General features: G+C 41.1%; 1 protein-coding gene and 1 long non-coding RNA gene across 4 annotated transcripts; one reads left to right on the forward strand and one right to left on the reverse strand.

Moving 5' to 3' along the window:
* The first annotated feature begins 1,274 nt into the window (after positions 1-1,274).
* On the forward strand, positions 1,275-16,052 carry sh3rf2 (SH3 domain containing ring finger 2). 3 transcript variants are annotated; one of them, XM_069171151.1, is made up of 11 exons: positions 1,275-1,534; positions 1,884-2,316; positions 4,577-4,855; positions 5,753-5,848; positions 6,949-7,347; positions 13,563-13,681; positions 13,847-14,017; positions 14,243-14,517; positions 14,619-14,923; positions 15,032-15,336; positions 15,448-16,052. In XM_069171151.1, exons 2-11 carry the CDS (start codon positions 1,885-1,887, stop codon positions 15,626-15,628), a joined length of 2,562 nt encoding a protein of 853 aa, XP_069027252.1. In that variant the 5' UTR covers positions 1,275-1,534; position 1,884; the 3' UTR covers positions 15,629-16,052. The 3 variants fall into 3 exon arrangements, with proteins under 3 accessions (XP_069027252.1, XP_069027250.1, XP_069027251.1); XM_069171149.1 differs by lacking the exon at positions 4,577-4,855; XM_069171150.1 differs by lacking the exon at positions 4,577-4,855 and having other exon boundaries at positions 15,032-15,340; positions 15,448-15,540.
* Positions 14,065-15,077, reverse strand: LOC138211348 (uncharacterized). The gene is made up of 2 exons (XR_011179332.1): positions 14,993-15,077; positions 14,065-14,894 (listed from the first exon to the last, which is right to left on the reverse strand). It is a non-coding gene; the product is annotated as an uncharacterized lncRNA (long non-coding RNA).
* Positions 16,053-16,313: the final 261 nt, after the last annotated feature.

The raw sequence follows: 16,313 nt of genomic DNA on the forward strand, positions 1-16,313 counted from the left end.
GCAAACCATGATATTCTGAGAGACAGCCCAGCGAGCTCAAAGCTATCCCTGGGGCTTCCCTCCCCATCACATAGACTATATATCAGAACCATCAAACATGGTCCCTCATCCCACAACATACACGCCTCCGAAGAGGAGGCCAGACTGACCGCCAGGCTGTAAGAAGCTGATAAGCACTTATGTACTGACTCCCTCTGAACAGCACAACAACCCCAATCCCTCCTCTGTATCTATGAATGGACGGCAGAGGATCCATCACTCACAGATTGGAGCATCACCGTCACCAGGAGGTTATGTTTCAGTCCAGAAAAAAGTATTTGTTTGGGCTCCCCAAGTCACTGTGAGAGGCTTGAAGAGGAAGTCCCTGTATCAACATTGATATGAACATGTAAATAAGTCATGGCTAATCTCCTTCTCTTTCTCTGTAAAAGCCAAATGTACATTTTTAGAATTCCCCGAGTTCTGCTGACGTGAAGAAAGAAATGAAAGATTCATGTTTGTTTAAAAGATTCAAACTGATGTCCTGAACTTTCTGTACATAGCCCGTGTGGATAAATTATTTAACCTTGGGATGCAAGAAAGGGAGTTTGGGGATTGGACTGTGGCAGTGAAATCCAAACAACAATTAAAACCAATGGATAAAACCAATGATGATGACTCTCTCCAGAGACATCTGTGTCTGCTTTGCATTTCAAGCAAAGGCTAATTTTTTCAGAAATTTTCAGAAAACAAAGTGGCGAGGTTCTGATAGAGTTCAGGTTTGTTGGATTTTCTTTTGCATTGCTATTTCCAGTGGGGCTGATGTGGACTTTGCTGGCACTTGGATGTGAAGAAAAGCTCCAGAGCCGGTCCGTGAATGCACCAGCAGAGGGAGATCATGTCACACGACAGTGCTGCAAATTCTACTCTCCTATTTTACCGTTTCCTACAAATTATAATGAATAAAGGTGTAGATAGTCAGACAGCTAACCACTTAAATAATTAAATAAAAAGCCTGAACTATTATCAGACTGAAATAGAGATCAGCAAATAATGCTTGTGTTTATTTAAAGCAAAATAACACCACAAACTTAACACATTGTTAAGAAATTGTTATGAAATTACGAAAATGTTTGTTTTAGACGGTAATTACTTTTATAATTATTTTGTATAGGTGCATTATTTGTTTTATGACATTGCACATTTTTTCTTTCATTTTAGATGCTGGAAAATTAAGAGCTGTTAAGGGTTAAACCGAGTCACTGAAATCCGATACAATTGCTGATGGATGAGACTGGCTGTGGTTGACTCCTTGTTGCCTGTTAGGTTTCAAAATTATTTCCACACCACAGGTGAGTTTCATCTCCTCTTAAATTTTAACGCGAGATAAGTCGTTCCCACTAATGTAAAAGCTCACACGCCTCTCTGATCCTGCGCCGTGGTGTCCTGCTTTTCGGCGCACTGCGTCATAACGACGGCGGCGAGGAAGTTACGCATTTCCTAATATTGGAGTTCATTGGATAGAATATCACTCCGGCAGGCAGCAGATACACATGTAAGTACCACGGCTTTTTGGGCTCTTTGTTATTCAAATAAATGTTTCGATCTCTGCGGATAGGCTACTTTCTGTTGCTGTCTTACCTGTGCGGCCAGGTGGGTCGACATGACAACCTGTAGCCTGAGCAAGGAGCCCCACACGCAAAGTATTTACTAAAAGTTTTGTCTTATTAATTCCACATTCGTCTTAATTATTTAAAGTTACATGGTGTAACATTGAGCCCCGTGTGTTGTTATGTCGAGAGGAGGACTTTGGTCAGTAATCTTGTAACTCTTTCATTGCAGAATTTCTGTCACTGATCTCCTTCCTCTCTCTCTCTCTCTCTCTCTCTCTCTCTCTCTCGCAGTATGGTAGATTACACTGTTTCAGACGTACCAGAAGCCCTAGTCCCAAACAAGGGTGGCCCTTTCAAAATGGATGAGCTCTCTCTAATGGCCCTGCTGGAATGTCCTCTGTGTCTGGAGCAGCTGGATGTGTCAGCCAAGGTCTTGCCCTGCCAGCACACTTTCTGCATGTCCTGCCTGCAGAGGCAGGAGGCAGCCCAGTCCCAGCTGGTATGCCCAGAGTGTCTTGCTCCGGTCCCGGCCAGGATGGTGGAGGAGCTACCTGCAAACCCCCTGTTAGTGCAGTTCCTGGAGGGGCTCCAGGGACCCGCTGGGCCCGGCAGAAACATACAGAGGGCCCGCTATGCAGTGCCCTTAGCCAGGGGCAGCTTGACAGTCAGAGATGATCAGCAGCAGCAGGAGAGTCCACACAGAGAGAAGCAAGGGCACAGTGAGGTCAGTGAACAACCCTGGCCTTATTCTGCAATTCTACAGGAAGCAACATGACCCTAAACAACTCCCACTCCTCTTTGGGTGACAGTTAGCTGGTCAGCTGTTGTTTCCCATTTGTTTTCTTATATTTTTTCCTGTTTGTCCTTAGTCTGTTTACATACTTTGCATTAATATGGACCATTTTCCAAAGCCTAACATTTTGTTTTAAGGTTTTGAATGTCTCTAAAAGTATGTTGTCATTTTAAACATGATGTCCCAGAGCAGTGGTATATATAGATCATAGCCTCTATCATGTATCATAGTAAACATACTGTATATGAGTTTATATCACAATTCTTCATATCAGGAAATAATCCTAGGAAATCAGTTGACACACTGTTATGAATAATATAACTACCAGAAATGTTTTTGTCTGTTCCAGCAACTCAAATATGCTAATAAATCAAAGTACACTTGTAATAGTAATCATGTTACCCATCCCACCCTATGATGCCCTATTTATTTATTGATTGGAATAGTACACATATCATCTCTGACACACACGTACTCAGCATTGTATATTCACAAAAGTGAGCAGGATTTTTCACTTGACAACGCAACAGCTGTGTGAGACTACGTGGCTCACAAGAGCTGCAGTGTGATCTGACTTATCAGAACGTCTCCTCTGACGTGTCAGGATGTGTTCCTGTGGGCCTAAAGTGATTAAAAATGTCATTACTCTACAGTTGCACCTTAAATCAAAGTCAAAATGAGCTTCCTGTGTGACAGAGAACACAGTAAAAAAAAAAAAAGACAATCCTCCTGAGTCGAACCCAAGATCAGAGTGAGGAGAGCTGCATTATAGCTTTATAACTTTAAATACCTACTGCACAACGTGATAGGTGTGTATAAATTAATAAAGAGCCAAGTTATGTCGAAGATAGATACCTCGCATAAATTAAACTCGTACAGTAAGAGTGAGTCAGATAGATTAACACCCAAAAGAAGTCCTTCATTATGGATACAAATGATTGGGGCAAATTAGAGTGCTACAAGAAAATCAATAAAATATTACATGTGAACTAATGAACGACTTGACCTAAACATATGACCAAGAGAAATCAAATTAATAATATAAGGGGGTCACATAATCAGTGCTCACACTCAGATTTGAGTTTATTTGTCATTGGAGTAATTAAATGTGGTTAGTAATAGACTGAATTATATCATGCCTGATGAATAAAATAAAGAAAGACAAAGTAGAGAGGAATACATTTTTAGAAATCATTGTTCTGTATAAAACAGGTCTGTGCAACACACCCACACACCTTTATTTAATTTAAATTTAAACCTAACATCTGAGGATCATAAAGTTACTTCACAGTAAAGTACATGTTGAATTCTCCAAGGTGACGAGAAACACAGACCGGCCTTTTCAAAAGTTTCGTGCTTGAAAACTGCTCGGCGAGTTCGAGAGTTTACATTTAATCTGCATCGTGAGTTCAGTCAAAAAAAAATTCAAAAAGCTCAGCCATGTTCACGAGGGAGAGTTTATGATCATATTGTTTGTTCGACATGCTGCAAAATTAGAATGAATTATAAATGTACTATTTGTATTATCCAGTGAGCCTTTGGATGTATTTAGTGCGACTAAGATTTATACTTTGTAGCTGTGACATTGTTATGATCCTTTCAGTGTGAGATGAAGTGCATATGTATTAGTTTTTTGTGCTTCTTAGTTTCTTTGTTGTTCTTTTTTTTTTTTTTTTTTTTAAGTAAAAAGTATCGGTAAAGTAATTAATACCTAATATTTTCCTAAGAGTGACACGGGATGTGTCATATCGAACTCATCTGTATATCTAGATAAAAAGATGCTGCATTGGTGTCTGTTCAGCACAAAATCTGTTCGGAACATGCTGAGTTTTGTTATTCTGCACTGAGTGCTTTGAGGCAAATTAGTCACACTGAAACTTCCCTTATCTCCTTTATCTATAATGTATGTTTGGCCTGGATCAAAAAAAGTTCACTGGTTGTTTCAATATAACCAACAAAAAGTATCTGGTCACAGTTTGTCTTTGTTAAAATTAAGGATAAAATAATCAAATTTTTGTATCCCCTTGTATGGCAATATGCTATATTTGATCATCTTTAAAAGAGAGTGTGCTGTGTCTTAAAATCTTTGAGGGCAATGATTTCTTCAGAAACATATGTCATTACGTTACATGAATTCACAACTTCCTGTGAACATGCAGCCGCTGATATTTGGATTTCTCCTGCTCCTCAGGCTGCTCTCAGAGCCTCAGTTTATAACCAACGAGATGTTATGTCACGAGAGCTGGTCCTCCCGCCTGGTACTAGTATCACTGCAAAACAGGGAGTGAATGACAACTGGCAGTACGAAGTCGCCGGTGATGGTAGCACTGCCTCTGTCACTGCGCTGCAGACGCCTCAGCTGCAGCCCCTCCGGCAGGCCCAGCCGCCGGCCCTCTGCAGGCCGCTGTGTGACTTTAACCCACAGGAGATGAATCTTGAAGACAGTAAATATTGTTTCAGCTTCCTCAAAGTCTGCCGCTGAAACTGCAGGAAAAAGCTCATTTTTATTGGGTCCAGTCACTTGTGTGTGTGCAAATGTTCTTTAAAATACTATTAAGGTTTGCAGTGTTTAATAGCATATATGGACCACGACCACTAACAGAATGAGTACACCTCAATTAATACTCACACACACACACACACACACACACACACACACACACACACACACACACACACACTAGAAACTAAAAATGTTTTATGAAGTAAAACATTAACTTCACGGGAAGTTTCAAGTCTGAACTCTTGAGAAAATTATAGATGCCGCTTTGGGCTGTGGTCACTTTTATATTGAATTGAATTTTTTTTAATGGACTGACTAATGTTTTGATTTACAAAATGTGTTATGAATAGATCCTCCAATTGTTAAAGTAATAGTTTACTGCCTCTTCTAATAGTTGATGTCCTCGTCAGATCAGCAAATCAGCGGCACAATCACTGCCTCCATATTAGAGAAACGCCAGTCTTGGATGAATACAGTACAGGAAGTTCCCGTTAGTACTAATATATAATGGTCATTGGCTTGTGGAGCTGGAGGCTCAGACTTCTGCTACTGTGGTCGTTTCTTCCCCTGAAGGATCTCTGAAGCAGTTATATAAGGACATCTGTACTTGTGTGCTCTCCATTAAAGCACACTTGAGCTCGCCTTTTTTTTTTTAATGCAGGTGGTCAAATGGTTTTTAGAGGCTGGCCGCAGAAAGGACAGGGCCTGCAGACACAGAGGGAGCTGATGTCACATGTTACAGGAGATACGCAGGGCTCGGAGAGTTTCTGAGCTGAGTGCTCAGTCTCCAGGGCGGACACACTCTGTTCTAATCATCCTGCATTGTAGTTTTCTGTGTATGTATTACTTATTTCTGGTTTACAGGGAGACATCCTCACTGTCATCAAACGGGTGGATGAACACTGGATCGAAGCCAGGCACGGGGATAAAATTGGAGTTTGTCATCAGCAGTTTACAGAGGTGAGTTCTTTCTTTCTTTTTCCTTCTGTCACTCTTTACATGGTGGGTTGTGGCCTTTCCAGTGGGCTCAAGTTTGACACCCACCGTTTGGCACTTTGGTCTGATGGTGTTGCCCTTGTAATCTATTGAACCATGGATGTCATTGCTGGATATCATTAATTCCAGTTCGCTGCCAGGACACCACCTCGATTTCCATTCAAATCTTTGATTCATCTGTAAATGTCCCCCCTGTTCTGCAAAGTGCTGAGGCAGAAAGCTAATCTGTGAAGCCCTGCTGTGTCTGCAGCTGCTCATTAGTGTGCGACTGTGGCTTACTCAGGTTTGCAGGGCTTGCTTAGCAAGCTGACTGTCATTTGTTTTCCTCTGTACTTTATGTCTTCATGAGTTAACTTTATCCATGCCGGGGAAAATTGTGTTTGTTCACACAGCGGTGCCTCATTCAGCTCTTGTTTACTTCCATCAGTACTTATCTGTTTTGCTGTAGTTTTTTCCCAATATATCCCGTCTTCTTATCAGTCTTCTCCTCCTCCTGCGCCTGCTTTTGTCTCCTGTTCACCGGTGTCTTGTCCTAAAGCGCTGCCTCAGTGATGCTCTTTATCGTTTTCTACCTCTGTGCTCTATCCTTTCTTCTTCCACTTTCCTCCTCTCCTCTCCCCTCTCCTTTCCGAGCCTGCCTCTCCTCCTGTCGTGCAGCCAGGCGTGAAGACACAGTAATGCTTTCTCTGCTTGGGTGGCATAACAGCACATCACTGTGGGGAGTGAAAGCATTAACCCTGCCATGCCTGTCTGCCTGCCTGTCTGTGCAGCTCCTTTTCTCAGCACCAGTGAACCCTTCCTGGCTTATTGGCTGGTACTTATCATCCTGTCTGCCTGCCTCCCTGCCTGCCTGTCCAACAAGTTGCAGGGGTGAGTTGAGTAGTGATAAGTGGGTGTATGTAGACAGCTGTTTTGCTGATCAGCAGGAGCAGAGGTTGACAGGCGCTAGTGGCAGGTAGGAGCGAGTTGGAGAGGATTTTCTTGACTGGGGATTGACTGTCCCCCGTGTTTGGATTTATCTTGATTTTTACTCTGGTTTCTCCGTATGTATTCATCTATTCCAGCCAAACTCGGCGGCTGCCAAACTGCTAAAGGGAAAGAGTCGGAGGGGGGGTGACTCAGCAGAATTTCACCCTCCGACTGGGAGCGGGGGCAAAGACAAGGCCACTGACGCATCCAATAGGACCGCCCATTACGGAGTCCCTCAAGTCCCGGCAAAGACACCCATCGTCAATGCTTTGCCCCTCTCCAACCAGCGGAAACAGCCTGCAGCAGGCAGCAGCAACTTCTATCAGAGGACAACTGGAGGGACGGCCAACACCAGCACCTTTAACAGCTTCAGCCGTCAGGCTCAGCCACTGCTCCTCTCTGTGCCCCCTGCTACTCGGGGCCACTCTCACTCCTCCAGAGTGAATTCTCAGCGAATTAGACGCCACTCTGACTCGCACAGACACCTGTTACAGGTGAGTCTGGTGCCTCTCTCTTTATCCATGCCTCTTTTTTTTTTTTTTTGCTTCAAATAGATTCCTCTTTCTCAATGGCTGAGTAAAACGTCTGGCTTTGTTTTGTTTGCAACGATTTCTTTTCACAGAAAACATGTGGTTGGCAAAAGGCAGAATGCTTTTCTCTGAGATAATAGAAGTGATTATTTGAGTCACTAAGGGATCAAGTTGGCCTCAGGAGTGCAGGGAGGGAACCATGACACTAGGCTGAAGGAATGAATGAGAAAGAGGGATCGCCCTTTTGTTGGCTGTGGCATGATTAAGTGGCTCTCATTAACACAACACAGATGTTGGAAAAGAGCTCGATAGGAAAGGAGTGAGGACTGGAGGTGAGTGGACCGTGACTTTGAAAGGTCTTCAATCATTAAAGTCCTGGGACATAAGCCAGGGTTTCCCCTCAGAGACGAACAACAGTTTTACAGGCTGTCCTTTTTCTTTCTTTAGTTCAGGGAGATGTGGTTCTTAAGGTTGTGGGAGTTTCTTATTCTCGCAATATAGCTGGAGAGAAGAGAGGAAAAGCTCCTTTTGTTTAAACATTTCTATGAATAAGATGCATAGAGGTCCAATTTAAATACTTCTATTAACTTCAAGGACGCTCAATGGCACTTAAACACCGAGCTCACCTTTACTGTTATTGTGTTATCCAAATTCATTATCATCATTAACACTTGCATGTCATTGACATTCTTGAATTAGATGGTTTTTACTCTTTTTTTTTTGTTTTTTTTTGGGTCAATCTTGTGGCCTCTATGAATTGAATAAAAACTGATTATCATTTAGGAACTTTTGTGTCTCAAGCTATCAGGCGGATTTTTAACTCACTCTCTTTGTGTGATCAGCATAATATCTGCTGCATATTTTATAAAGAACATGGTAGGATGAGGGATGGACGGCAAACATTTGAACAGGCAGGACTATTTTTATTTTCTTAAAGAAAATAAGAGCATTGTGAAACTACAATGCTTCCCTCCCCAGGAAACTGATGTGGCAGTTCACAAAAAGGCTTTTCATTTTTCTAAATATGGCTAGGTGACTATGACATGCAACATGATTGACAGAGCCTACTGTGAAAATGGCAAATGACAAAAAATGCTTTCTTTAATTTTTATCACCCTCGCTTCAAAGTTTCAATGGATATATTTCAAAGAGCTGGACATATTAGAGACAAAAAAAAAAAAATAGCATGGCATCAAGTCATAGCCAGCCAGTGCCCCCATGAAAGAAAGACCGTGGAAGGTTTAATAATATAACCTACTGCAAAGTGCCCTGCCCCCCTGAGATAATGATTTCCTTTGATTCAGTTAAACTTTTACAGCTCTACACTGCAATTATATATGTCAGAGCATACAAATGCTAAACTTCATGCAAGTTGGAGAAAAACAGCAGGAAGGGAGGTTTTGGAGACTTGAGAACAAGATAAGAAAGGAGGTAATGGGGGAGATAAGACAGGAAGAGGTACATGTGAGAGGTAAAAAAAAAAAAAGAAGACGAAAAGACCGCATATAGCTGAGAAGAGCAACAGAAAACAAAAGCTGCAAGCTGCTAAAAGGCAAAACACAAGAAGTAGGAAGAAGGAGGAGGAATATGAGAGATGTAGAGAGTGGGAGGCTTGGAGAGTCCCTCAGTGTGTCTGCTTATCGCTCTCATGCTGATGATGATGAGTCACTGGTGAAGTTGGTTACATAACAGACCCTTCTCTCCCCTGCCTTCAAACTCCTTCCTCTTCACTAAGCAGGTAACACTCACTTTCACATCAGTGGGCCAGTTATGGCAGACAAGCCACGCACTCCCCTTCTTTAAAGGAGCGGGGGGCCGTGTCCCTAAAGCTGACGCTGAGCTCCCCGGTGCCCGAGCCGGCATGTGTGCTATTCTTAGTGTCGCATCCCATCGGCTCTCACCTCTGGCTCCACTGTTTGACAGGGAGCTGCAGCTTCCCTCCCACTATGGATAAAAGAATGCATATTAGTGTGAATATCGGCATTAGTTATGTAAGAGCAAGGTTTAGGATAGAAATGAGCCAAAAGCAAAAACAAGTTCAATCCCATATCATACTTCACTGTTTGACCAGAGTATCTGACTGCATTGTTATCAGTAATGATTGAAGCCTGTGAACTGACGGCATGAAAGAGCTGAAACGATTAGACTTGGTTATTTTTTTATAGCTGCTTTCATGTGTGGGGTGTCACAAAGTGCCTCACTGATACAAGAAAAACAAAAACAGTACATATAAATAGATACAAATTGTTGAGGCATTTCTTACTATTTTTTTTTTATCATTTTACAGACCAAGGGATTCATTGATTCATTTGAAAAGTGACAAATGAATCAATAATGAAAACAACAGACTGTATAAGCTTCAGCCTAATCTACACGTTTTCTTTTATGTTGCTTTATTGGAATTTTCCTGAAAAAAACCGGGGATCAGACGTCTTTAAATCGGTGTACTGTGTGGGCATGTGCAGGCTGTGTTTGACTGGCAGCTCTCTCACTCTACTGTTAGCTTTGTTGCACCTGTTAGGGTGGACAAATTACACCATTTTTGAAAGGCATTTGAAAAGCGGATGAGCTGGCGGGTGCATGCGGGGGATGTGCAAAAAAGATGCAATCAAGGTGGTAGTTTCCATGAGCGTGGACAGAATATATCTAATGTAGAATAGATCCTGATCCTGAATAAAATGCTATTTAAGTGTCCAATCTATTAATTTGTATTTGTATCAATCTAAAATGCATCTTATCAATCAATGATAATGACTTGACAACCTAAACCTTGGTATTTAATAAGTTATTATACCTACAGATTTTATTCAGCCCACGTAAAAACCACTCACAACCCTAAATAAAGAAATTCAGAAAACCGATTAATTGTCCAAATATCTTCAGGCACAGGGAGAGGAAAATCAGGAACTGTCAGCCACAGTTAGACTGTTATAGCCTGACATCAGTCTATACAGCTGTTATCTTTTCACATCCTTCTGGTTACCAACCATTTTGTGTCATTTCATATTAATAAGAACACGGTTTTTTTTTGTGTATGTATTTTGAATGTTTGAAACAAATATATTCAGCTCACATAAACACATTAAATACACATTTATTCTGTTAGAAAAATACACTTTCATCGGACAAATATAACTAATAAAATCAAAATGTTGACAAACAAACTGAAAATAAAGACTTTCTCCACAAAGTAATGTATCTGGTCAAACATCTGGGCCAATAAGAGGTTAAATCAGGGGACCGCCAGGCATTTCCCGACATTACCCTGAAGTCTTGCAATCAGTGGAGAACAAACGCAGGAAGCTGCAGTCACCGTGGTCCGCTAAGGTCATCGTTGATGATGTCAGCGGGATGCCACAGTGAGTCGAGATCAAACTGGACAGAAGTCTCACTGTCATGCACTTTTTGATGATTACGTGCAGGACTGGCTCATCTCGAACAAGGCCAGTGTTAGCAGTTAATAGAGGATGGTAGCATGATGTAAAATCCAGCATAGCACCAATCAACTTCAACCTGACTTGATGTATAATTAGCCAGAGTAACGGAAAACGTGTGGGTGTGTTGGGCCTCACATCAATAATTAATGTTGCCACATTTTCACAATGTTAATGTGTCACAATTTCACACGCACTATGAGCTACTGTTGACAGACAATAAATATTGCTGGCTTTGTGTGACAGGATAAGTTATGAAAATGTAACAGCAGCTATAGATTTCTAATAGTAGTAGTTTTCCCAATCAGATCGAAGAGCACGTAACTGGCTGTTACTGACAGATTAGGACTGCAGTTATAAAATAGAGGAGTCGGGGAAATTGCTGTTGTGGAATATAAAATAGCTTAGAAAGGGACATTTACAAAACCGCTGAAGCTAAATAAAGATGACCTGTAGGAAACTCTTTTATTATGAAAAGATCAAATAGAAAGATCTTAAAAAAAATAAAATAAATAAAATTTAAAAAAAAAGGATTATTTCACAATGTGACTTTTATAATTTATTTGTCTATATTTATCGGTGATTTTTTTTTTTTTTAACTTTTTTTTTTTATTATGCCATATTTATCTAATTCTGAACACTTTGATTTCCCATACAAAACTATCTTACTGTGATTGTGCAAAGTGAAAGGTGTTAACTGTTCTTTTCTGGTGACTGAACACCGAAAGATAGACATTAATATTATTTGAATTGGTTTATTTATGCTAGTGGGGATTGTGACTGCAGGAACTTGACAACATTTTACTTCAAATAGGACTTTTTTTTATTGTCTGACTAATAACAGAGTTACTCTCCTCATGTAAATATGGCTCAATGCACCTGACCATTGCGTGACTGCAGCACATCGGAAGCAGGCTCTTTGTATCCTGTAAAAACACAAACCAAAAATGGAAAAAAGGATACAGAGTAATGAAAATAACTAAATAATGTAATACATGGAGAAGTTTCTGTTGGTTTTTTTTGCTGTTGCATTACACAACATTTTTCTGAAGATTGCAATGCTGGTGTTTAAATAATAGTGATAAATTGCACGTAAAAAGACGTTTACTACTTTCACCCCTTTGTCTTAACACTACGGGAGAAATGTGATATGATTTTAGAAAGGACAGGGAGTTCTTACTTTCTACTGGTCGTGGCTGCTTTTGGTATAAACATCATTTGAATAACGTTATCTCTTTATACTTCTGCCTCAAAGCACTGACTTTGAAAAGTGAGAGTGTGGTTATTGCACTGGATGCATCTTAAATATGACCGTCTTTGTGCTTTTGTGTTGTCGTGTGAATGCAGTGCAGCGTTATAGTGGGAGCGCTGTAGGATGCAGGCACATACTGTATACAGGCAACCCTGGGCTCACAGGCCAGCATTAGTACTTGAAACAGTTGAGTGGTGGTGCTGTAAATAGAAGCAAACATCTACGGACGTCACGGCAAAGAAAATGGGCACCGAGAAAGTTATTTACGCCTCTTTATAAATGACAATAATACAAAAACATTAGTGTGTGTTTGTGTGAGGCCTGTTAAGTCAAAGGAGAAAATAAAACGTATACAGAAAAGACCTCATAAAGTCCCTCAGGAGGTAGGGTAATTAGGGATTAAGATTCATACTGTATCCTTAACGGTTAGAAGACACACCTCAGTGTCACTCCCTGTTACTCACTGACTGTCAGGCCTGACTCCATCTGTTTCTTAGCGTTAAACAGACCATCTTTGATCCATGAAGATAACATACAAAATAATACTTGTCTTTATATTTTTATTGTTTGCTGTATTTTAAGTAGCTTTAAATGTATTCATCATTCTTTCATCAGCGAGTTGAAAGTAAGGCCACGCTTTTCAAAAGAAAATCCAACAAATCACATCTAGTATACAGACAAGTGGCAAATTAAAAAGAAAAATTTGAATATATGAGATTTTTAGAGACTGTAGATGCTTCCAAACAAGACAGAAAGGTTCAGTGAGTGGTTTTATGAGGATAATGTAAATTATGTAATCATATGCTGCGGCTTCTGTAATCACAGACTGTACGCTTGTGAAAGCCTTTGAACCAGCAGGTTAAACAACACTGCACCGCCATCATCAAAACACCAAATAGGGGAACATTTAGTTTAATTTCATTTATTTGACCTATGATAAGGTTCACATGTTCTCATGTCTGTCTTAAAATAATACACACATTCCCTCTGAAACAGTTTTTACTTGGTGTAATCCACCTGTTCATAAGAGCCATTATGAGATCCTTTCTGAACATGCTGTCATTGGAAATCATGGAGGCCAAAATCCACAGACCTTGTTCCATAGAAAATTATATTCCAAAGTTTTTCTGAAGTTAATGGGGTGTCAGGAGTCTGAGTCACACAAATCAAGTGGATATCTGCTTTAAATATTGTCTTTTTAGCAGTCAGTCCTCCACTTTGGTCTAAGACTAAGCTATTTCATGGAATAAAATAAATTTTATACAGACAGTCATGGTGCCCAGAGGATGAATGCTAATGATACCCTGACTTTTCATGTAAAGCAACCATAAGTTCAGAATCTAATGTTGGTTCATGACCTAAAAATCAAGTGACATCCCACAGAACTGCTAGAAAAGCTAGAGCCTTGTTTTCACATTGTGCTTAAATAATGTGCAATGCTTCACCCTTTTAATCTTATATGATGATTATATGATAAATTCATCCTGTTTCAGAGTGAGAGGATGACCAGTGAGACTCCGCCCACCATATCTATGGCTCTGGTGAACCCCCAAATGCCCTCTGCCTCTGCAGACAGTAAAAACTCCTCCACACAGCAGCTTTCCATCAGCGTGTGAGTCACTGTTTGAAACATTATATTAATGGTATGATAATGTCGGATCATATGTGCAAGATATGAATAAAATAAGAAACACCGAATCAGCCATAAAAAGGCCAGCTCAATCTGGATACATGTTTTTAGCAAGTACGAAAGTAAACCTTCTGTGTGGCTCCTCAGGTGTGCTGTCCTGTACTCCTACAAACCCCGACGGCCAGAGGAGCTGGAGCTGAGGAAAGGAGAGATGGTGGGAGTGTATGGAAAGTTCAAAGAAGGCTGGCTGCGTGGGTTATCGCTCCGAACGGGCAAAGTGGGCATTCTGCCGAGCAACTACATTACACCTGTGCTCAGGTGAGAGGCTGTGATCCCTGACTGCAGGAAGAGGCAGACAAATTACATTTGAATTCAGACAGTAATTTAATGTGGGCTGGAAGATCATGAACACATTTTAAAGATTCATTAAACAGAAATATATCAGGGCAGGTGCTTGGTTTTAGGTTCAAACTTTCTTAACAGTATAACATGATGTAAATAGACATTCAGTTTATGATAATGTGTCTCATTACCCAACTTCAGGACCTCAGCCAGACTTTTGGAGACCAAAGCAGCTAATGCGTCCTCGCAGTACAACACAGTGGCTGGAAAGAAACCCACAGCTGCCAAGAATCCTGCTGTGGTCCTTGCACTTGATAGGGTGAGCGCTGATGGAACGATACACTCAACAGGACAAGTCCCGTCTGTGCCAAATGGAGCACAGCATGCAATGTCATCCACTGGCGCTGGTAAAGCATCCTTCTATGGGGGCTCACAAGGTTGGGAGACAGTGAGACGTATTTTTAACCCACATAGAGGTTAGTGTTCATCAACTGTATTCTTGCAACTTAAATTAAATTCAAGATTTTTTTTTGTGGCGCTTAACTCATATCTTTTAATTTGTAAATTTTTTTCTCAGGCTCAAACCATCTCTCCCATATGTCCAATTTCAATGTGCCGTCAAACTCGCAACACTTTGCTCAAGTTCAGGCGTCTGGCTACTCACCTGCCCTGCAGAGGAAGAAACACAGCAGCATCTTATCAAATGCTGGCAGACCTCTGGGGTGGATGACTAAGCCAGCAGCGCCCTCTGCTGCTGCAGTCATGAAGGACAGGGAATTCACTGCTTTACATGAAGCATCATTTCAGCATGACAGACAGCTTACCAATCGGCCGCCCTCAATTTTAGTCAGACCTGAAACACACAAGAGCAGCATGGACAAGGTAATGTCACGCTAATGATTTCTTGTGAGAGTCATGAGCTTTTATTTTAGTTATTGACACTGTATTCACCATTCTGCATGAGTCACAGTAAATGTTTTACATTCACAGCCTGCAAAATCAGTGCGGTTCCTCACAGATGAGGACTCCCCTCCTCCAAAGCATCAGACCTCCTCTTGGTCGTCAGGAAATCAGGTTCCCCCCAACTGCCATCCCGGGCCAACTCCTTTAGAAGTGTGGGCCCCGTCCCTCACCCTAGGAAGAGACGGACCAGGAATCATACTCAAAGAGGGAAAGGGTCCTATCCTCAGGAAAGGCCTCGAAACATCGATCTATGATTTAAATTCTAACCTGCACAAACCAATATCTTCACAGCCGTCGCTCTCGGCCGTGTCAGCTCAGTTCAGCCCCAGCAGGCATGTAAATAAAAAGCAGTGATTGATTATCAGACAGACAATGTTATGCTATGTTATGACTATGAAAAATTTACAAAACCCTCGGGCATCTTCTGCTTTTCCTTTTTCCAGACACAGAGTGACCACAACGCATTTAGCCCAAATGGACTCCGAGCTCAGTCTGCTTCAAGGAGAGCTCGTCCTCGTCCACAGACCTCGACTTGATGGGCGGGTTCTTGTTACTCAGGAGAAGAGTGGGCAGACTGGCTTGTTCCACAGCAATGTTCTTCAAGTCCTCGAGCGGCTCAGCTGACTGCATATTTCTACTCCACAAGTATATATTTCTATATTCTGGTGTGTTCAAACTGCCAAATGACTCAATTGACCTGCTGAACAAGATGCGTGCTGATGTCCAAAGGGTTAATACTGCCAAATGACAATCCTGTGAATGGTGTTTATTTTTGTCCCGAGTGCATCTGAGAGTGTGGTTCAATTATCTGGAGATATATTTTGCGCCCTTCAAAGTGTGTGCATGTTAGTGACACATGTACTCTTATAAGATTTTGCACAAAAACCCACTTAATGACTGTTCCTTGTTTCATACCCATGCTACACGCATTGTTGAGTGCCTTTGTAAAAACCCACGAAGGAAACAAAACTATATTTGAATATATTTAGAGAAATTATGAGGTAAAATATCTGTACTGCTTATGTGGTAATAAAGTATACTCCTAGGACATTAGTAGTTTGGTGTCTTATTTCTGGTGTAAACTATAATTAATAACAATACCATATCTTTTAGCATGTTGGGAGTGACCCTGAGTTTTACACATACCTTATTCTGCATCTTTGGCAAAGCTGGATTTTACTTACAATTCTCTTGGGGCCCCCTACTACACTGTGTGTAAGCAGTTTATTATCTGCTTATTTACTAGGCTAATGCTATTTAATATATATATATGTGTGTGTGTGTGTGTGTGTGTATATATATATATATA

The sequence above is a fragment of the Embiotoca jacksoni genome, unplaced genomic scaffold (genome assembly GCF_022577435.1).
Source record: "Embiotoca jacksoni isolate LCO1_2020_lvr unplaced genomic scaffold, fEmbJac1.0.p SCAF_5, whole genome shotgun sequence".
Classification (NCBI taxonomy): domain Eukaryota; kingdom Metazoa; phylum Chordata; class Actinopteri; family Embiotocidae; genus Embiotoca; species Embiotoca jacksoni.